Source organism: Pituophis catenifer, unplaced genomic scaffold (genome assembly GCF_029215685.1).
Source record: "Pituophis catenifer annectens isolate HBS135680 unplaced genomic scaffold, rPitCat1.0.hap2 SCAF_2, whole genome shotgun sequence".
NCBI lineage: Eukaryota > Metazoa > Chordata > Lepidosauria > Squamata > Colubridae > Pituophis > Pituophis catenifer.
The window spans coordinates 123,470,888-123,494,583 of record NW_027256882.1 but is presented as its reverse complement, the minus strand read 5'-3'; the positions used below and the strand labels follow the sequence as shown (position 1 = coordinate 123,494,583).

The 23,696-nt window shown below is 37.7% G+C and overlaps 1 protein-coding gene across 1 annotated transcript in view; it reads right to left on the bottom strand.

The window, feature by feature from the left end:
• DNAH9 (dynein axonemal heavy chain 9) overlaps positions 1-23,696 on the bottom strand; it is a 233,111-nt gene that overhangs the window by 162,930 nt on the left and 46,485 nt on the right. Inside the window, exons 20-35 of the mRNA XM_070934466.1 lie at positions 22,266-23,136; positions 21,594-21,724; positions 20,128-20,254; positions 18,754-18,906; positions 16,524-16,649; positions 13,520-13,759; positions 12,867-13,027; positions 11,585-11,741; positions 10,535-10,639; positions 9,065-9,222; positions 6,439-6,577; positions 5,666-5,953; positions 4,391-4,601; positions 3,240-3,367; positions 2,218-2,326; positions 836-983 (exon numbers count right to left, since the gene is read on the bottom strand). Of these exons, the coding sequence (XP_070790567.1) occupies positions 836-983; positions 2,218-2,326; positions 3,240-3,367; positions 4,391-4,601; positions 5,666-5,953; positions 6,439-6,577; positions 9,065-9,222; positions 10,535-10,639; positions 11,585-11,741; positions 12,867-13,027; positions 13,520-13,759; positions 16,524-16,649; positions 18,754-18,906; positions 20,128-20,254; positions 21,594-21,724; positions 22,266-23,136 (3,252 nt within the window). The remainder of the gene's footprint in view (positions 1-835; positions 984-2,217; positions 2,327-3,239; positions 3,368-4,390; positions 4,602-5,665; positions 5,954-6,438; positions 6,578-9,064; positions 9,223-10,534; positions 10,640-11,584; positions 11,742-12,866; positions 13,028-13,519; positions 13,760-16,523; positions 16,650-18,753; positions 18,907-20,127; positions 20,255-21,593; positions 21,725-22,265; positions 23,137-23,696) is intronic.

Genomic DNA, 23,696 nt, shown 5'->3' with positions numbered 1-23,696 from the left:
ATAGCTCTTTTGGATGACTAAGAGAAAGCTATCTTCATCACATTATGAGACACTAAAGCGTTGTAAGAATTTAGGTATAGATCACTCACCAATGTGTGAACAATTCTGTTGAAAGGATTGGAGCAAGATAAAAGAAAGCAACTGCTTAAGCAGCCATCGAAAGCAGACTTTCACAAAACAGCTTTAAATGTAAAGCAGAAGTACATACTTCATGAAGATCCCCCCCACATATTTGAGATCACAGAAATGAGAGAGGCATTTTTATGCTCTTGTCTCCGGCAGGAAAATATAATTTATCAGCCCTGTCACTCCCTCTTCAGAAGTTAGCTCAAGTTGTAAATTCTTGAGGATTACTCATTCCCCTATGAATAAGTCTTCAATCAAACAATAGGTGCACTACTGTATGGGATTTCCATGGTATTACATTATTACATGAATAGACTCTAAATAAGTGTTGCCATTCCTTTTTCTGTCTTAAGGTAAACACAGATATTGAAAACTCTAACTCTTGTCTCCCATCTAGTGGCTCTTGGGCCCTCTCTCTCTGTCTCTCTCTCTCTCCCTCCCTCCCTCCCTCCCTCCCTCCCTCTTTTCAGCTCAGCTGTGATTACCCCATCCCTTTTTTTTTACAAGAGGAAAGGAACAATCTCTCCAATCGTAAGGTTAACACTGAATTCAAACAAGAAATCTACTGCAGAAAATTTATGAAGGTCAACCACACATTAGGAAACATTTGCAAATACGTGCTGCTTATCATCACTTAATAAAAACTCATGCTAAATGCAATGCAGTAAACAAATTGTGCCAACTCTGTCCTAATTCTGCTTTACCATACCTGGTTCGAAGTGTATCCAGACAAACTGGCAAATACTTGTCAAACAAAATGGTCAAGTTAGCTCGTTCTGACTGAGTTTCTCTTCTGTCAATCCAGCTACTCACTGGAGGATTCCAGCCTAGATCAGCTGGGTTGATATAAAGGATCCCTGAAGATACAAAATAGCGGGATTAGTCCTAGAATTTCCACATCTAAGTTACTATAAAAGTCCCCTACGAGTTAAATCTATCTCCTGGTGATTTCATGGATATGCCCATGTTGTTTCCCTAACCCCCCCCCCAAAAATAGAAGTGGGTAGCTAATGCCTACTTCTAGGATATATTTTTTTCCAACTTCGTCTATAGCCTGAGATTTCATAAGTACTTCCATCTGAGTACCAATTGGTTTTGATCTTATTTTGACAAATGCTACCACACAAGAAGACAAAGAGACTAAAATGTAATACATTTGTGCCAAACTCTTAACTTGTTTAAACCTAGTGCCCACCAGGTGGGTTTGAATATACAGTAATTACCATCATCTTACAGAGGGACTGGCTATGCACAGGCATTGGCTTGTTTCGGAACCTGGATTTATGCTCTAAAGCTAAAGTAGGAATCTACAGTTCGATACTAGATAAAACATATCTGGGATCAGTTTTGCTTTAAACCAAGCAAATCTGAAAGGCATAGATTTTAATACAAAGGCTCCCTTGGTATGGGTGCAGATACCTAGATAAATGCTACAATTTGTGTCAAAACGTGGTAGGCAGAACTTGCAGCATTCACTATTATCTATGATAACAAAAAACAAAACATGGAGCCCAAAATAAGTGCTGGAGGCAGCTGGGAGGAGTCAGAAAAATCAAGATGGCAGCTACAATCACACAATCAAAATCCCACCTTTTTTTTTTTTTACATGCATCACCTCCCTGTGGATATCTTGACAAGTTCATATACCAAAAAAACTAGACAAATCAGAATTGGCAATCACATTGTTGTTAACTGTAATAAGTTTGGATAAAAGGCATTATATTCTTAAACATTACATTCTTAACCATGGCTCAGGGTTTAATACAAAGCTCTAATTGCCTCTGGGCTCAAATTTCTCTGAATGCAATTCTAAAGAAAAATATATTTCTATATCTAGCCTTCCCTTATCAGGTGACTAGCAATGGAGTTTAATCTGTTCATTGGTTTTGTTTATTGTATATATTGCATATATACTTATCTATCTCATGTCAGTGATTGATGCTTAGCATAACCAGTCCCTCTGTAAGATTATGGTAGTTACAGCTCAACACCTCTAGTGGTCACTAGATTTCCCAGAGTTAAAGCCTGATTCCTTCCATATTTTGCCACGCTAAGGATAAAGCTGCCTTCTTTCTTTCCTCTGTCAACTACCTGCTCGAGACACAGTGGCTGGAGTGGCAGTCCGCAGGTGACTGATCTCAAACAGAAGCCTCATGGTGGGGTTGAGCGGGATCCGTTCATTGCTTGCTAGTGTTAATACCTGCAAAAGAAGGCATCCAGATTGGAAATTCAAAGCACAATGTGACCCACAGCAACCTCTTGGAAAAAAGGATATAAAATGTATACCTCACATTATTTCTCCAAAGAGGGCTCACTAAAATGTCTTACAAACAACAAGGCAAAGCAATGTTAAATTAAATGAGGTAATTATGAAATCAGTTTATTTAAAGGAATATGCTCTTGAATTGGCCATGGAAGAAAACCTGACCCTTCAGCAGAAGTCCCACCCTAGAAAGCATTCTTACCACATATGCTTAAGAAGGCAATGGAACATGTTAAGGGGCCAAAATAGCTGAGCTTCAAGGGTACGTTCCTACAGTTTTTGCCAAAAGTATCATGGTTTAAAAGGTATTGAAGAGCAACTTGAATTCATTCAGAAAATGGCCTGGTGGTCAGCATATCTGGCAGAATAAAAGGATGATATATCCCTAGCAGCTCACAACATTTTAACAGCAACAACATTCTGTACTAATTCTCAAAGGCAGCCCAACATAGATCATAAACCAGAGGCATCTGCAGAGGGAGTTGAAAAGAGTCAAAGTGGCAGCCTTGCTTAGAGAACTGAAGGCCTGCCCACATTGCACATTCCCTGTAAAAAAATCCTATTGACAACACTTCGATTGCTCTAGCAGTAAATGACAGAAGTCTTGCAATCTGCTATTTACAAGAGTCACAGAAAGAGTATGTGTGATTTTCAGCACTATTGCCCAAAGGAAAGGGGTACTTACTATTATTTGAAAATATTCTTCTGAAAACACAACATAGATTTTTGAAAACTCAGTTAAATATTATCTTGTTTAATTTGTTGTGACTAAAATCGCCATAAAGTTTATCCATTTCTGTTCTATATCCTACATTTAAAAATATTTATTACTTTTGAACTTGTCTTTTACCTTATTGTCATCCATGACAGTATTGAGAGATTCAATCCACATTGGATCAATATCACCATCCAACACAATCCATTTGGGGCCATCATGTGTAATGTTGGCTAGATCTCGCATAATCGATGAGAACAATCCTAAAGACATCATAGGCATCCTTTCTACTCTTAATAGTAACTCACAAAAGTTTCAATCAACATGCATGTAAATAAGCAAAGGAAAACTAGATGCAGTTAATTAAATCTGGTAATTAAAAAACAACAGGGTATAAATAGAATTGCATTCAAGAAGAAATGAAGAATTATTATCAAATAAATAATAAATAATCTCATTGAAAAATAATCTCACATCACTTTACACAGCTGAGAGCAATAAAAAAACTACCCTAGGCATTCTTATTAAGAAAAAATAGGAAAGTAAAAAAGAACTATGGTTTTGAAAAAGATTTTGCTACTGGTTAACTCATTCTCCCTAATTCTTCAACTCAATATTATTTTCATAGAAAGAACATAATTGCAGTCAAAGGTTCACACATTTATACTGTATATCTGATAAATTACAGAATTTTATTAGCACACATAAAATTCTTGTTTTACACCATGGGAAATTTCTCTGAAAAAAATAGTTTGTAGGTGCAGGTATATTTTAAATACACATACTTCAAAATATTGATTTATTCATTCAATTTGTATAGCCTCCTGTTTTAAATAAGTGATTCAGGGCAGCAAAAAACACCTTAGCATCAAGATATCCATGAAATATGTACATATAAATTCTGTCCTCAAAACTGTTTAAGCTTTATACTTTAGAACTAAGTATATTGACTTTCCAAAAATGAAGCCTTTGCTTAGAAAAAGATTTGAAGAAACCTTCTATGTATGCTTGGGAGACTTGTGTATGTTTATTGTTTGTTCCAGACACAACAGATCTGAACACAACAGAGACCATTTATAATATAACTGCATATTATCTGTATGATCACAGTTGATAATATGGGCTATTTCCTAGATGTCTCTCAATCATACCTTGAAGCTGCTCTGTTCTAAAACTCAAAGCCAACACTTAGAGGTTGGATTTTTGTAACTGTTTTTTGTGATTTGACAAGTTTAATGAAAAAAATAACCCTTTTATTTGATTTCAATGCACAGCCGTGATCTTACCATCTTTCCATTCTCTTGTAGACGGATTGATGATGCCAAAGAGTTCATCGTTGGTCACTGCTTTTGGATTGAGGTCTGTCCAAACAGGTCGCCGCTTCATGATATGGTAAGTCTTGTTTAGAGATTTCAGCACTTGTGACTTGCCTGTGCCTGCGTTGCCCACTACAAAGACAGAGTGTCGAACAGCAAGGAGCTCTTCAAGCTGTACTACCTTGAGTAAGAAGCCAATGAGAAAAAAACACCACATTGTGGTCACACTTATTACTTGCTATGCAGACAAGGGCTATGTTTCAAAAGAAGCTGAACAGCTAAATTCCACAAGACACAAGCAGAACAGGATAAAACAAAAATAAGTAAGAAAAACCATGCCAGAAAATGGGGGGGAGGGATGACAAGTCTACTATTTGGTGGCCAATCACTAGCATTTTACTTATTCTCCGTGATTGTATCTAATTCCCTTTAAAGGTTTACTAAATTGATGATAGAAAATTCTACAAGTTAACTCTGTACTGCATAAAGAACATCATTTTCTTTGCCCTGAATCTCTCAGAGCTTAAACTTTATATGATGAGCCTAAGATCTAGAATGCTGATATGTCTTCATGTTTCATTTTTTATCATTTTCATATCCCCTTTTTATTTTCTTTTACTATGTTAAGACGTACAAAGCATTGAAATGATTCCTTGTGAAGGAGTTCAATCATTCTGGTTGCTATTTTCCAATATTTAGCAGACCTACAATAACCTTTTTGACGAATAAAACTGAATTTAAATCCTGCCTTAGCCATGAAAGACAGCTGGGTGATTTTGGGCCCATTATTTAGTCTCAGTCCAATCAACTTCACAGGTTGTTGTTGTGGGCAAAATAGGAGGAGGAATGAGTACTAGATACGGTGGCCTCCTTGAGTTATTTGTAATAAAGGTGGGATACAGATAAATAAATATTTTAACATGTTTGCATTTCAGAATTCTAGAAAAGATTTACAATTCGTTTTCAATTCTTCCCTAATGTTCATAAAACAAAGAAACAATAGTGAAACACTATGGGATAAAGAATGAAAAATCTAAAGAACTATCAATGCAAAATACTATACCAGTGATTAATAATTAAATGCATACATTACATACATATATATACATACATACATACATACATACATACATACATTCCCTTTTAAAGGAGACAAAAGAAACTACTATCTCAAAAAAAAAGTAAGAAAATGAAAGCACTCTGGCTATAGTCTCAAAGCTGAATGAATGAAAGTCACTGTCTTACTTTGAGTACAAAGTTGTCCTCTGGTTGAAGTTTGAGTTCCAGCACAGCTTGTTTTACAAAGGATTCAAAATTGAGGTCTCGTTTTCTTGGGACATCCAAAGCAGGAAATAGGTCTCCAATCAGACCCATGAATACTGGCATGTCATCTGTCACAATCTTTGGAATGTTAAAGTCCCGGAGAGAGCGCATCAGCACCTGATCTTCAGGACGATCTGGGTCTCCTCTCTTGAGGGACCCAGCTACAACCAAGACTGATTTGATTGCACGTAATCCCCAGTCATAATGATCCTAATAAGGAGGAGAAAAGAAAGAAGAGGATAACTCATTTCAACTCATACACACACCATGCCTGAAGGTAAATATCTCTGCATATCTCCGCATGCTATCAAAGGAATAGAAACTAATGCTATCCTTGCCTTGACCCCAATTTCCTGTTGAAAGAACCTGAAACCCAAACTTTCTTGTAATCAGTCTGGAACTATCAAGGTTAAGGAACTGATATGAACTTGATACAAAATGTTGAAAATTAATACTGTGCCTGGAAGATCCTAATTCCAGCAACAGGAAGACTAAAATCCACATCCCCTACACTTTAGTTATTTGGTAAATTAAAGCAATTCAGATAGGAATAGAAACAAAGAGAACAATTGTTCCTACTTTATATTCTAGAATGCTTTGGAAAAATAAATGTATGCATAATGTATCACTGAAGTTGTTCTCAGAGCTAAAATTTGTCTACATGTGATATGATATAATTATTTAAATCTATTTACCTGCTTTGAAAGAAGTTCTTTGCATAATTGATAAAGGGTAATGAACTTCCGAGCTAATAACCGGGCTTCAATAAATCCTTCAGCCACCAACATAATTTCACAGATCAGCTCAAAATCTGGCACAACCATTGCACAGGGTCTAGGGGAAAAAATCCACAAAATGCACTGGGAAAGTGCCTTATACAACACCAAAATGTTTGTCCATTTACCCTATTCATTTGATCTACTGAGAAGGTTTTCTGGATTTGGGGGATATTTCTTATGTCACATCACCTATGAATAATGCTCTTTAAGAAGTAAAATAGACAAGCACAATTTCAAGATACCCTGCTGAATGGAATCTGGCGCTTCTATATGCAAAGAATGTTCTATAACTTTGAATTGTACTATTTTACCTTAATTTCTCTTCTCCATGCAAATATTAAACAAACTAAACTTGAAGGCTTCACAAATTAACAATACTTCCCCTGACCTGCTGCAGTAGTATTTAAAACTATTCATCTGGTCTCACATATCTACAGTTCAAATAACAGTATAATTTCTTCAAGGTTAGTAAAGGTAGATACTATGTTCTATGTTATCACATAAAACTGTCATAGAAAGTTGGTAGGGAAATTACAGATCATCTTTTTTTTCTCTGTGCTGGAGGGGGATGTATGCCAATAGTGGACCACAGAAGTATATAGAAGATGTTGCAAAAGACTGAGGACTGTGTAGAGTTTTGTGGAAGCAGTTTGCTATGACTGGTTGGAGGTGACAACATCAAGGACTACCAGGGTGAATGGTTCCAGTATGATAAAAAGGAACAGGAGTTGGACCTGATTTCCTATCCTCATTTGCAATCATTGCCTTCTTGCCCTCAGTATTGCAGGCCATCCCAATGTTTCTCCATGACACAGGTGGCCAAGGAAAACTATAAGTATTTTATGAACTTCCCCAACTAAATGGTAGGGCCACCTCTGAAGGTCAATGCTTGGTAGAGCCTTGGTAGTACAGTGGTCTAAGGCACCCTGTTATTAAGCTGGTTATTAAGACCAGCTGCCTGCAATTACTGCAGGTTCGAATCTCGCCAAGGCTCAAGGTTGACTCAGCCTTCCATCCTTTCTAAGGTAGGTGAAATGAGAACCCAGTTGTGGGGGCAATAAGCTGACTTTGTATAAATATACAAAAGGATGAAGGCTATTGCTGAGCGCATTGTAAGCCGCCCTGAGTCTCCGGAGAAGGGTGGCATATAAATCAATTTTTTTAAAAAAATGCTTGGACACAGCTGGCAGTGAGGCAGTCTAAATAGTATTGGGTATAATATAATGACTATCTTTTAGGGGCTGGTTAATGCCCTGAAAGCCCTCCTTTCAGCTTTTAATTAATTTTCTTTTAACATTCTTGCCTTTATTTAATTTTAACATTCTTGTCTCTTTCTATATTTTTAATTTTTTTATATTTTAATATTTTATTATACACTGAGCAGAGTCCCTCTATGAAGGAGGTGACTGAATAGGCTTTTTTTACTGCTAAATCACACTGCTCCCTTATTTATTCACATTCCACTTCCTTATAATTACTCAGATTTCTGAGCCTGTGTATTTGATTTTTTTTTTTAAACAGATTCAGAATTTTTACAACTGTCACCAGTGAACACCATGCTGTTGGATATGACACAATGTTCAAGCCCATTGAGATATTCACATGAACTCTGATTTTTGTCTTCAATTTCTACAGATTTAGGAAGCCTTCTTTCGTTCTTTGCATTTCATTTTTTAGTCCCCTATAAAGGTTTTGAATCACACAGGTCAAGGAAGGATCCCGGGAATTCTGCTTTCTTTCAGGGCAAAGCAGAACGATGTTCTGGGTGCAGTTGTTATCGATCTGTTATCAATCTGTTGCCTAACTTTTCTTTATCTTGAAAGAGGTTGGTCAGGATTGGAACAAAGTATCCTGATGTATTTGATTTTATTTTCCCAGTAAGATCTCTTAATCATCAAATAATTCAAGGCAGGATAACCTAAGCAAAACCCCAAAATTGTACAAAATGGATTTGCTTTGGAAGTCACTGTCCCATGCCACATAACTAGCAAATATTCTTTGTCCATTCTCTGTCCATTCTTTATTCGTGCCTGGTAGAATTTATGGCCATCTTTGCTGCCAGAGAGATGATTTAACACATCTCTGCACAGGACAGAATCTCCCCTACTCATTTGAAGAAACAGAATCAATATCTCCTGTGTTTCCACACTGTCCCCTTTATACTGTGTGTCAATTCAGTGTCCTAACACCTCCACTCATATGAACTCTGAGGAGATAGTGCCTGTCCTCCTTTTAGCTGACAGGTTACGAGATAGTTCCAGAAGAACACTAAATTTATAGCAATTGCCATCACTATTACACGCTCAATTGTTTAGCAATTCTGGAAACCTTAAAACATTTTCTGTAAGCATTTTGGCTATTTATAATGTGTTTTGCTGTTTTCTGCTACATTTGTTTTTGGTCTTTGTCCATTAAAACAATTAAACTACACTACACTAAATTACGCTGAACTAAGTTCCACCAACTGTTGCCGTGAGGAATGAGGTAAATACTTTTAATAAACCACAACTATAAATTTCACAAAATTAGGGCATCGTCTCACCTAAAAAGAGCCTTCAAATTCTCTGGCAGTTCCGTACGTCCTGCGTAGCCCGGATTCATAGTTATGAATATACCGACAGAAGGAACTAATTTAATGTCTTCTCCAAGGAAATTAAAGTTCTGTTTTTTGTCTCTTATAGCATCCTGTATGCTTTTCACCTGACAGTAGGAGAAGATAGTTTGTTAACAAGCTTAGCTGATTTAACAAAACATATCAATATTTTAGAAAAAGAGAAATAATGATTCTATAGATTTTATTTGATTGAGCTATCTACTTATAAGCTAATGCTGGGACAGACATGAGTTGGCCATTATCTGCCCAAAACAGATAAGAACTTTTAAAAAATTTGCATTTAAAATATTTGATAGGATCTAATTTGAATAATACATTAAGAATAATTAAAGTTGAGGAATTCTTCAATCCTGTTTTTCATTTTTAATTATATATCTATCATTAAAGCATAACATCAAACATAATAGATATAAACTAAAAGTTTCCTTAAACTATTCAATGCCTGAACCTTAACATATCTTGTAGCAAAGGATTTATTTTAGAGACGGTATCTCTTGAATACCTCCTGTTATTAAGAAAAAGACAGCTCCTTTCATTTCTACGCATTTTTAATCAAGTTCTGAATAAGAAGAATAAACTAGATGGAAGCAATGACATTCTAAAATCAGATAGCATTTGCATATTTTTACCAAGTTATTTCACCCTTAATATTACCTACTGTCCCATAAAACCTGTCACAATTTCAGTGTTATTAGGATGAAAAATACAAAGAAAGGTGTCCTTCAGGAAAATTCATTCTAATTACAACTTTAAGAAGATACTCCTAATTCAAAAATGGTAGAGCTATATATTATCAAGATTATTATAGGCAACTTTGTGTCAAGCTGCTTAATAGTTATAATTACTGAATATTTCTATCCATTAATCATTAAAGAGAAATTCTGAGTAGATTTTTGGCTACATATTATAAAGTTCTATGACTTTTTGCATCTTGAGCTTCTCATTTCAAAAGATTAAAGATTAAAAATGTGAAAGAAATTTCTTGAGCATTTCACAAATTTCAAGAAGTAAGTGCAATTGCTGTCCTCATCCTCCAGATCTGGCAATTTTTCTATAGATGTTTAATTAAAAAACAGGAAACTTCAGCAAGGATAGAATATTTGAAAGTGTGTGACAATTTCCTTAGGGCAAGCAAAAGCAGTAAATTCCAATACTGACTTCTACCAGGGAGGAAATACAGCCAGCATGACCATGAAACCTGACAGAGAATGATATAAGTATTAATCCAAAAGAGCACAACCCCTGCTGTAGGGAAAGAATGGATCATTTAGAAAGATCATTTACATTGGAACCTATACCCAGATTTGTGATCAACATGGTCAAATGGGACCAGAGTCCTTCAACAATCCTGCTCCTCTATTATTTTTAAATTGCATTTAGGAGATACGTTTTACCTACCTGTACAGCCACAACTGAGAGAACCTCAACGGAGATTCTGTTAAACTCATCAAAACAGCCCCATGCCCCCGTTTGGGAAAGGCCTTTATAAATGTTCCCACAAGACTGCAAGAGAGAGGAAGATGGTAGTGAAATTACCCATAGAATCTGTTTAGTGAACAGCATGTAATCCATTTTCAACTTCATAAACAATTTAGGTGGTTTGCTAGACACTGATTACACAAAGCTGAAACGGAAAATAGAGGTTGCATCAGTGGTGAAATCCAATTTTTTTTACTACTGGTTTTATGGGCGTGGCTTAGTGGGTGTGGCTTGGTGGGCATGGCAGTGGAAGGATACTGCAAAATCTCCATTCCCACTCCATTCCAAGGGAAGGATACTGCAAAATCTCCATTCCCACCCCACTCCAAGGGAAGGATACTGCAAAATTTCCATTCCCTCCCCATTCCTGGGGGAAGGGTATTGCAAAATCTCCATTCCCACCCCACTCCAAGGGAAGGATACTGCAAAATTTCCATTCCCTCCCCATTCCTGGGGGAAGGGTATTGCAAAATCTCCATTCCCACCCCACTCTGGGGCCAGCCAGTGGTGGTATTTGCCGGTTCTCCAAACTACTCAAAATTTCCGCTACCAGTTCTCCAGAACCTGTCAGAACCTGCTGAATAGCATCCCTGGGTTGCATTGACAAATATGAATCATATGTGTTTCTCAAGTGTACATCTTTATTACATAGGGCAGAGGTGGGCAACTATGGCCCTTTTATGACTTGTGGAGTTCAATTCCCAGAATTCCTGAGCTAACATGGCTGGCTCAGGAATTCTGGGAGTTGAAGTCCACAAGTCATAAAAGGGCCATAGTTGCCCACCCCTGACGTAGGGGAATATTTCTCTCAAGGATTTTTTTCTGCTCCCCTCCACATAGCAAAGAGTTACCAAAAGTTATCAAAAGAAGTATTATTTTTTTAATATGGATACAATAGAAGAATTAAATCATTATCGTATTAACCTTTAGAGAAGTCACCTACTTTGTCAATCATTTTTCAGCCATTACCTTATAGTCCATTTGCTCTGAACAGTTGAACACATATACCATGATGCCAAGAGCTCGGCCCAGGTCTTTGGTGGTCTCAGTTTTCCCAGTACCAGCTGGCCCTGCAGGTGCTCCACTCATTGTTAGGTGCAATGATTGTGTGAGGGTGATATAACATCTTCCAGGTACAAAGAGGAAGGAAAGAAGAGAAAACAGAAACGAATAAAGTTGGTTGCATACTTTCATCTACTTCAATTTTTACTGATAACCCACCAATGGCTCCTTTATAATTTTAGGTAGAAATAAAATAAACTCCATAGAAAATTTGTAAAGAGGAGATGGATTTGAGTGGATTACAATGCTGGAATAACATCAAGAAATCAGTCTACATCCTTCTTAACCATTTAGAAACAAAGTGAGTTGGATTCTCTCTGATGAGGTTGGCAAATTAAGAAACACTGCGAAGCCTACAGATAATTATGAAAAAGGACCTTTTTAAAAAAAAAAACAAATATTTGTATTAAAAGATTTTAAATATTTTATTATTTTATATTGAATAAAAAAAACAGAGAGGAAAGCAGATAAAGAAAAGAAAAATAAAATAAAAAACAGAATACATAAAATGCACACGCCCATACATGAGGCTTCCAATAATTTCCTCTTAGCAGTTATACTGTACATAAATTCTAATCACACCACTTGCTCTCTGATTTCATCATCATTCCCTTCTTTCTACCCTGTTTCCCCCAAAATAAGACATCCCCTGATAATAAGCCCAATCGGGGGTTTTTTGAGTGCATGGCAATAAGGCCAGGCGCTTATTTCAGGGTTCAAAGAAATATAAGACAGGGTCTTACTTTTGGGAAAACACAGTATAACCTATACTTTCTAATCATCAAAAATACAAATCCCAAAGTCTTAGACAGAAGTCTATAAAGGGCTTCCAGTCATTGATATATGTCAACAATGACTGTTCTGATAAAGCAGTGCTATTTATTTCATGGGCAACTTATTTAAAGCACTGCAGTGGGCCATAAAATCCTCATATCTGTTCCGTATCTTTCTGCAGTTCTTCTTCCAGGTCCAAGAAGAAGAAACGTCCTTAAGAAAGACAGCAGCTGGATCTGAATTGAATCTCTCCTAATCAAGACTTACAAGCACAACTTCCTATTGGAAATTACATATTTTAGCAAAAATAAAGCCCTCCCCCCCCGCCAAAAAAAAATTCTATAACAACCATCCAGGCTTTATGGCACTTTATCAATAATGTTTTTTCTCCCATGAAGTCATTATAGACCCCTACCTGTCTGTTAGAGGAGTGATAACTAGCCGTGGCGTGTTCCCAAGATATTCATAAGAATACAGGAACTGGGCATCACAAATATTTGCGTAACAGTGCTTCTCTTCTTCTGCCCACCTGTGCCGGAGTTGTGATAGCCAAAGAAAGACCTGTGCATTGTCCACCTTTAAGTGCAAAAAAATGAATAATGTGAAACAAAAGATTCAGCCTAGACTCAAATGTAATTCATAACTTTAATATCTTCTACTCCCTCTACTCCTCTCCTACTCTATATCCTGTTTCCCCCAAAATAAGACATCCCCTGATAATAAGCCCAATTGGGCTTTTTGAGCACATGGCAATAAGGTCAAGCACTTATTTCAGGGTTCAAAAAAATATAAGACAGAATATTATTTTGGGGGAAACACGATATTTAAATTACATAAGCTCTCCTAGTCATTTTTTTAACTGAGAGAAACAGACCCTGAAACCTCCTTGCATTTAAGATCCAGATCAATGAAAATATCCCTTCAAAATAATCCCATTGCTACTTTACTAACTTGTACAATTTTTATTTGCAGAGCCCAACCTTAGCAAAGCGAGAACTACTGTACAGTTATCCCATGATAAATAACTGGCAAAAGCGTTAGTGCTGTTCCTCGTGTTGCAGGACAAACCTTTTGGGCAATCATCTTCGCCACCACATCCCGAGCGTGCACATCAATGGTGCAGATGGTCATGATCTTCTGCCTGTCGCCCTTAGAGAGGTGTCCAATGAGCATTGTGATCAGGGTGTTGAGCTGCGTCACCTGTTTCTTATAACAGTCCTTCATGGCATTTTCATAGCCTTCTTCCAGCCTGGCAAAGGCAATCCCAACCTCTGTGGTCCACCAGATTTGTGTACATGTCAGTGCCACCTTGGAAAAGAAAAGCAACTTAACCTCCTTCACAAAGTACCTAGCAACTCAGGTGCTACTGGACCGATTTCTGTGTGTGTGCATAGGTATATTTTCTTTTACAGAAAAATAAAATGGGAAATCTATCAGGAAGCAAAAAGTATACTTAAAATAAATATCTGCAGAGGCCTGCAAGTTACTACTCGTGGTCAATTCCCCCCAAAAAGCCACATGGAATTTATCAACTAATAAGAGTGTTTTATTCATTTATTGCTCTGTAAATGGGGAGATATTATAGCTGTATAAGCAGAATTAGGAACTTCTGATTTAGGTTGGGACTCATGTATTTGTTCTAGCCATTTCTATCCCCTTTCGTATCATAACTGTTTTTTCCTAACTTTATGGGAAATATTAATAGGAAGGGGTGGCAACTCATCAAATAAAAAATAATCTATAAAAGGAGGAAGATCAAGTCAAAGACCATGACAGACCAGTTTTACAATCACATAAAGACTAAATAGTCAGGACATAATCTAAAAGCTGAGATTAAATATTTCTGATCTTAAAGATATTTCTTGCTACCACCTGCTTTAGGCAATCTATGAGAAGCCAGTAAAAAAGCTCATAAGAAGCATGAAATATAGAGCTTAATGTCCGTAAATGTCATGAGATAGAAGCAGGATGTTAATAAGTGTGAAGTAAACCATTAGGAGGGCGTAATTATTTTTAAACATGAACAGATAGAAAAGCTTGCACTGCGGACTTATGCAGAGAGCTCTGAAATATCCGCAGTATTTCTTTAAAAAATGAAAAATAAATCAACCAGACTTTTGTTCAGTGTCTGGTATCTAAATCAAGTTTAGACTAGAAAAGCAACCTTTGCCCAGTATATTATAAAAAGAAAACCATTTTCCCCAAACCCTTATTTATTAGATGCTCGGAGGAAATGGCTTTTCTTTTCTTTTTAAAGCAAAGCAAAAACTTCTGAGCTGTAAAGCCATTTGATAATCTTTAGTCGTTGGCAGCCTGCTTCTTGTAGCACTGATCTGGCTCAAGAGCTATTAAAGTGGAAACAATGTTTATAGAGGGAGCAAAAAGGTTAAACATTTAACAGTTAAACTTTTACTGGTGGCCTTCGTTTGTTTGTTTTTTTCCAGGGTTTGGCACCGACTTTTTTCCCCTACTGACTTAACACAAAAGCGAGGCTCCTGGCCCTGTAATAGAAACTTCATTTCCCATTATTTTCACAGCACTGCCCTTGACAATGACCCTTTAGGTTGTTCTTAATCTCTGAACTCCGGTACATGTGAACCAGGGTCACGCAAGATACCTGCTGGGTTCCTATGTTGTCATAAGCCACAACATGCTTGTTTGCTTTTGGCTCAAAATGTTATGGTTAAAAAAAACCATGGCTTAGTGCAATGTGTAAATGGAAAAGGTCATATTTATTTAAAATATCTTCTCTTAACCAACAAACCTACCAAAGTCTAGAGAAGAGATGGACAATCTTTTGTTCAGGCCTGCCCTTAACATCTGGAAGGGATGGAGGTCATAAACTAGATTCGACTACATCATCTACTGTGGGCACGGCACAGAGATAACACTGGCAGCTGGCCATTCAAACAGCCCCTTTATTGCTTTACATTTCCCCAAACACTCCCATGTTTCTGGCAAATCCCAGAGCAAAGTGATGACAAACACCCACACACACCTCAAATAGCCCAGCCCAGCACTGTGTACACCACAGCTGCACAGCAATAAATCCAGCAGGGCAAATCAAGAGGCTCAGGAAGCAAAGGATCCAGGTAATTAGTCCAGAAAGTCAGAAAGAATGCAAGGACTCGTGTAAAGTTCAAACATCAGCACTCAACACGTCAGGAATTCAGTGTTTGTTCCCAACAAATGCCCCTCCCCAAAGCATCTCCTTAAGTCTCATTCCCCAGGTGTACCTTGTGAAGAGGGGCGGGGCACTCTTCTCCTGAGTAGCTTGCTTAGTCTGCACTGTTCTCGCCTTCTCGCCACTCTCTGTGCTCTCGGATCAGGAGGGGGAGGTCCTTGCTCAGCGCCTGACCTCTGTCTCTCATGTTCACTGCTTAGCCTCTCTTGGTCCTCCTGCTCCTGTTCCTCCCTGCCTACAAGCTGTCCTAATCCTGAAAGGCCCTGGCCTGACTGGCTCTGCCCTTCCCCATTTTCCTCTGAAGCCAACGAAGCTGCCCCCTCAATCTCTGTCGGCTCCAGTTCCAGCTCGTCTTCCCCTGCAAAGTCAGGCTCTGATGGGGACATGAAAACCTACTAGGCTAAGATAGTAATTTACGAATAGATGGAAGAATTTCAGGAATTTTAACACTGAAATATTAATTGTAGATTTTATATTACAGTCGTCTTCTTTTTTCTGCAACCCAGCGTGCCACCAATTTTCAGCAGTGGTGGTCCCGGGGAAGGGAGGGGGGCATTGAGAATTAGAGGAAAATGATTCAACATCTGCAAACAGAAGCTAAAGTGGCTTTTAACTATGACTGATAGACTGACCATATGCAGTAGAGATGAAAAATGTTCCATATTAGAGAGTGTATCTGTCTATTCCATCACTCTTCTGTATATACTGGACTTACAGCAACTGGCATTTTCAATCACCATGGCAAGCAACTGGCTGGGAAATCCAAAACCAGCAAACCTATTTATCAGGACTGGAGGTAACTTGCTTGGGGAAAATTGGAGCAAATATCATTTGCTCAAAAAAAAATAATTCTACATATTGTTCCCCAGAGGAGAAGCAAAGCAATACCTGGGCAGGATAGTCAAACAGCCACTGTTCCCTTGCCTTTTCCTCATAAGCCACCACAGCCTCTGTCATCTCATGCCTTACAGTAGCCCGCATGCGGTCCAACAGACAGTTCAGCCAGCATTCCACCTAGAGAAGAAAGTGAAAAAGTACATCAGTGGCCATCTACAATGAGTCCTTCTCTGGAAATACCAAATAATGTTGCTGGACACTCTATCTGGAACAGATCCCGAGGGTTGCACCACCTGAAACTGGCCATAAATATATATACGTTGCTTTAAGAAAAACTTTTAAAGTCACTGGTAGGATTTTAGCTGAGGTTTTAAAGGACCTTGCAGAGTGCTCTGTAAGGAATTTTAGAAGATTTTAAACTGGGATTTTAACCAGGATTTTAAATATTTTAACCAACTTATTTATAATGATGTGGGAAAACACCTGAGATTTTAATTTTTTGCATATGCACACTCGTGAAAACTTAAGAAGAAGATATATATATGCATATTCTTTCTAGCCAGGTTTTACCTCCGTAAGCTACGATGTTATGCAGCCCTGGTTCTGTGTAATCTCATTCACAAGTTTCTGGGCTTTTTGTTTCTTGCTGACAGACAGCAAACTCTGTGCTGCCCTTTGGGAGACTCAGATAGCTATTTCTGCCTTATAAGGCTTCATCAGTGAGCCAAACCCTCTTCTCAGGTATCCTCCCTGTAAAGGTAGGTTAGCAAGAAATAAAAAGCCCAGAAACTTGTGAATGAGATTTCACAGAACCAGGGCTGCATAACATCGTAGCTTACGTAGGTAAAACCTGGCTAGAAAGAATATGCACATAAAAGCCTACGAAAAAGAAAGAAAAAGAAATATGTATGTATGTATGTACGTATGTATGTATGTATGTATGATGTATGTATATATATATGTATATATATATATATGTATGTATGTATATATATATGTATATATATATATATATATGTATGTGTGTCTGTGTGTGTGTGTGTGTATGTATATATATATATATATATATATATATATATATATATATATATATATATATATATATATATATATATCTTTTTTCTTTTTCGTAGGCTTTTATGTGCATATTCTTTCTAGCCAGGTTTTACCTACGTAAACTTAGTTGTTCTACAGACCTAGGTTCTGTGAAATCTCATTCACAAGTTTCTGGGCCTTTTTTCTGCTGACAAACTGCAACTCTGTGTTGCTCTCCCAGAAAAAAGGCCCAGAAACTTGTATTTAATATCACCTCTTGTTGCATATGGTATTATCACCTCTTGTTGCATATAGTATTATAATGTAGTTATCAACTTTTGGAGGTGTCTAGTGTCCATTTCCAGGCACCTCTCCTTAATTAGCATTTCCTGTAGAAAATGTCATAATTGTTCATACTCCACCACATCTTATGGAAAGGATAATTCTATGTTGTTCTAAGCATCATATATGTGCACTAGGTGAAAATCTGTGAGGAAGCCTCCTGTGGCTTTTTGACTCCAACTCAAGAATTGAAACTGAACTTCTCTAAGTTGTTCATGATCCATTAAAGATAAAGCTGATAGATAAAGATAGATAAAGATAAAGTAACCATTGGTGGTGTGATATTTTAAGTTGCCCATATGATCATTGCTTTGAAATGCCATTTTTTAAGCAAATACTTATTTAAAGCATTTTAAACTTTGTTTTATCCCCACTTGCCCCCTCCCCCATCTCCAAATGTGGTTTTATAAAATATTGGCCTCAGCACAGATCTACATCTTAAAAGATCTGATATATAAAAGTATGAATGAGAAAGAAAAATACAGCCCTAGCGATAAAAACACAGCCCTTCACACAGGGGTGGGTTCTACTTACCTTTACTACCAGTTTGCTTCACTCACGCGCTCTTCTGCATATGCACAGAAACTTCTGAGCATGCGCAGATCACCTATGATGTCATCTGGGTCAGTGGGCAGAGCCTCCCATCCGTTTTACTACCGGTTCTTGTGAACCGGTCTGAACCGCGGGCAACCCACCACTGCCTTCACATTACAACCAACTCAGATAGCAAATTGGAAAGGCTGCCCTACATGACAAAGAAGGATGCTGATGACCCAGCACCATTTCTTTTCTTTCTCTTTATTTTCCAGGCTGCAGGAATAGTTGTCATAGGTAGCTTACTGGAACCTACTGCTCTCTCGCTCTCTCCCAAAAGCAATTTGTTTCTTGACACTCACTTACTTACCTGCCCACAGCAATCACATGGCTCACTAAAATCAACATATTCTTCCTCTTTACTGTACATCCCTAAACCCAGCTTGGTTGGGTTTTGCTCAGAATCCACATCAAACTTCATTTTGGCCATGTTATCAAAAAGTTTTGAGAGATGGCGCTGAACCTGCAAAATGAATTAGGACAGGTTGCTCATATTTCAAGGAACACTAAACTTAACTACATTAGACCCAAATGAGGACTTAAAGAAATATCACCTTCCATCTCCTGCTGGTATTCACTAACACTATTCTTGTCAGACTTTGAATCCAAGAGAAACACAACTTACACTTACAGCCCATTTTCTTAGTTAATTTTCATTTTCAGAAATCTAAATTTTAAAGAACGCCCAGCAACTATAATTAGTATTTAACAGCTTATAAAACGAATTCTGCAATCTTAAAATATATTTATGTAGAAAGCATCTCTCCCTCTATATGATAAATTGGGTTTAAACATTGTTACCTGCCATCAACTAAATCTTTGAATTGCACTTAAAGCTTTGCTAGTTTAATATATGGGCCACTAAGATGAAATCATTGAACAGTTAATCCTCTCCTAGAATCAGTAGACAACACTCCAAGACAACAATGGAAAAGCAATACATTTATCCATATTTCGCCATAGATAATATTCATTTTGATTTTACAACACATTTCTTTAAATAAGAATAAAAGACAGAATTCAAAATGTTCCAGCTTCTACCAGAGAACTTTTTAAGGCATTATTCTTCACTGAGTTTCTCTCTTCTTCTGATGCACTTAAGCCTGGATCAGATGAAAAGGCTCTGGTGAATCCAAGGCACAACTGAAGACCATCCTACCTTCCTTCTTCTCTCCTTTACTTTTATATATGCAAAAATAATTAGATCCAAAAGACAACAGTTGCCTGATATTAAAAGCTATTGTCTTTTGGGTACCACTATGTAAGCACTTCTGACATCGGTGGGTATGAATGCTTGAATAAATGTCTTCAATTCAATTCTATTGCCAACTGGAAAAGTATTGTACAAAATATACAGCAAAATGTGGTATTCTGCAATTTACTTGGCATACCTATTCTTCATCTGCAATGGTTTGTACAGGGAAACTTTTCACCTCTTTGCTCTCTCCTGTACAAACCAATGTTGACTTAATGGAGTTTTAGGAAAAGAAAAGTACTAGATGTACAGGCTGCCATCTAGTGGGGATTCAAAGATCCAACATGTCTTGAAAGGGAAGATTGTTTTATGGACAATGTCGCAGAAATGAAAGAACAGGCTCTTCTTACAGCCAGTGTTAAAGAATTGAATCTAGCATATTTCCCAAAATGCCATGTTTATAACGGAACAAAAATGGAAGTGACTTACCAGCTGTGGATTGGTGCCATTTGAAAGAATATCGAGTAAATCAGCAGAGGAAATAAAGTAAAACCTAGGAAAGGCCAATCGTTTGGTGTCTAAATATTCAGCCAAAGCTTTTTCACACAAGGACAATCTGACAAAATCAAACATAAAAGAGCATAACTATATGGAATAAAAGGCAAATATAGCAGTCTAAGTAAACTAGACATGCTGATACATGATTATCCAATAGCGCCCTCTTCCTAGGCTGTATATTCCTTCCTAGGAATGTTTATTTTAATACATTCACCTTTATTGAAATAATGTTTTATGCACTTACATTGCATAGTGTATGTGATAAAACATTCATTTTTAAAAACAAGGTTCCGTTATTTTTTCCAAATCAAGAACTACTTTTGAATGGTTTGTCTGCATTGGGAGAAGTACGTGCAAAAGTCAAAGCAAAAGGAAGCCAAGACAAGAACTACAGGTGCTCCTTGACTTACAATTGGTCACTTAGCAATCATTTGAAGTTCTGACAAACCTAACTGGGGGGTACTTATGAATTTGAAGACAGAGCACACACACACACACACACACACACACACACACACACACACACACACACACCATCAAGATCATATGATGCTGCAAATGGCCATAAATGTGGCCCATTTGCTGAGCAACCGAAGTGCAGTCTCATGACCACATTTTAAGCTGGTTTTGCCAAAAAGGGGCATTTTTAAGAAAAAAAATGGTTTTTAACAAAACCATACCTATAGTGCACTATTGTTTGGCTTAACAACCGTGATTTGCTTAACGACCAGCACTAAAATGGTTATAAACTCAACTTTGTCACAAGACCAACCCTTTTTATGACCAGCATGAGTTACATGATGGGCAGACTCCATTATGGTCATAATTGTGAGGACTATCTATTATGCCTTAAATTGAAAATTAATTAATTAAAAGGGATTATTCTTTGTGTTCAGAGAATAATAATAAAGCAGAGATAATAATGATGTTGGACTAAGAGCTGGGAGACCCAGGTTCCAATCCATCCCCAGTCACAGATACTGACTAAGTGACACTGGGCCTGTCACTCTCCCTTAGCCCAATCTCCCACACAGGATTGTTGTGGGAAAAATAGGTGGAGGGATCACTGCCTTGAGGTCCTACAGAAAAAGGTGGGATTTTAAATCTAATAGACAAACAAATATTGCCCTTTACAAAATGTTGGAATCTTAGGAGAGGCTCTGGCCTACTCATTCGGGGCATTCCAGAGCCCACAGCCACAGGGCATCCACCCCTGTTTGCAATGGAAGAACATAATTAATTCTGCATATTATAAAAAGAACAGTTCAGCTGACTGAAAAGTTATCTTAAAGCCAGATTTAATCATTCATCCCAGAAAAGGAAACTCTAAGTAGGGCCATCTTTACCTACCTACTAATAGGGAAGCACACAATTCAGGTATGTGTATCTTAACGCACCTGTTTTGAATATTTTCTAGTTGCTCATACAGCTGTGGCTTCTTAGTTGCCTCTATTACATTTGGGGTTTTCTCAGCATCATAAGCCAGTTCTTTAAAGTCAACATCAATTCCCTCAAAACGTTTGGAATCCTATAAATGAGGAGACATGAATCTTACCCATTTCTTGCACCTCTCTCTCAAAGGTGTTTTTTATTATTACACATTCAAATCTTTTGAGCAGTGCCTTATCCCAAATATGCAACAGGATGCAAATCAAGATGAGGAATTCCCCTCCAAACATAACCCAGCCACCTCAGACTTATAGCTACAGAAAACACCATAAATTCTAGTCTGGAAATTACAAGATAAGCAATAACCATTTATTTAGCAAAGTCTGTGCATCAGCCATTTTATCCTTTGCAAGAGCTCAAGCAACTTTTTATCACGGTATATTTGCATCCTTTACTTATGCCACCTTATCCAGCAGAGCTGTCTACATTAAGTATTTAAAATCACTCACATTGCTTTCACTGTCACCGTTTCCCCTAAAGAATTGTAATCCTGGGGATTGAATTGCTTTCCTCTGTTTGGAGCTGCACAGATTTATTAGCACTACAATTCCAAGATTTCTAATAATTGTTCTCTGACAGTTATGTAGTATTTCCCATATAAAGGGAATGATGATTTTTACCTCAGGAAGTTGCGACCGGATATCTTCTGACCCAATGAATATGCTTTCTAGGTGAGACCAGCTCCGTTGAACTTCAAACCAGATGGAAATGACCGAGTCTGCCGTAGACAGCTTCCTCTGCCAGGAAGACACTTCCTCTAAGAAAAAAGCAATGTATTTGGATGTCATTAAGTTTTGCAACTGCACCTGGTTGTCTTCAAGTGTCTCAATGAGCTCTTCATCAGATTTCAATAACGGGACAGTTGTGCGTGGATGAGGTTCATACTGAAACTCCATGCTAGCCCAGGTTGTTTTCAGTTCTTTCACAACTTTCTCCATGCTCATTTCTTTCATGGCTTTGTCAACGATGCTCCGAACTTCATCTTCAAAATTATGCAAGTTGAGTTTGAGCAGGTCTGCCAAGGTGGAGTCTGCATCCATTGTGAAGTACACGCCTGTGGCTTGCATCAATTGATTCCAATGCCTCTCCCGGATGGCAGGATTTTGCAGTTCTGACACTGCCCTCAAGGAGGTCAAGATGTTTTTCACCTTGTTGTCCAACCCTGAGAAAGCATCCCAAGCTCTCATTTCTTTATCCAAATTCCGGATGCTTTTGGCAAACTTTTTGCATTCCAGTTCCATATTTTCAACATTAATATCAATCCATTTGGTAGCTTCCCATTCATTCATGCTAGAGAGCACCATGGAGATCATATCCCAGAGTTCTTTAAGAATGCACATTTCCTTTCGGCACTGCTTGAGCTGCTTGTAGTCCGGAACATTGACTTCAAATAAATCTCCTGATTTATAAATTGAGGTCATGGTATGTTCCATTTGCTGTAGCTCTGCATGGGATGCATCTAGCATTTCATAAGGGTTTGTTGCATCAAATCTAGGAAGCAAGTTTTAACTCAGTTTTGTGTACTTTTTTCTCTTACAAATGCAATTAAATGCTAAACGTTAATGACTAGTGTGTAAAATTGGAACAAGTGGAAATTAAAGAATATGGTATGTCCAACTGCATAGGGAAGAAATATAAACAACTGTCATTTGCCTTCCACCTCACACTTTCTTTTGATTTGTTGCACCTGCTCCTATCTTTCCTGAATGTTGATTCAAAACAATTTTGGAACCATAAACTTTGCACCTGGGGGAGGGGTACTAATAAAAGACAACAGGCAACAAAACATATTAAATTTCAATCCCAGAAAGCTGTCTATAAAAATTACAGGCTGGAATCTCTTTCAGAATTCTGCATCCTGAAGTAAGATTAACTGTGCAGCAAAACCCAGAGGACAAAGTCCAGAAGAGTAGCTTTTTAGCAATTAACTGACCAGGAAATTTCAGGAGAGAGTTGGGTCAAGCTGAGGTGACAACATCATTTAAGTATTTCACACCAGGCAAGGAAAAGGCCAAGACCAGTGCATCAGAACTGCAAGCATAGCTTAATGG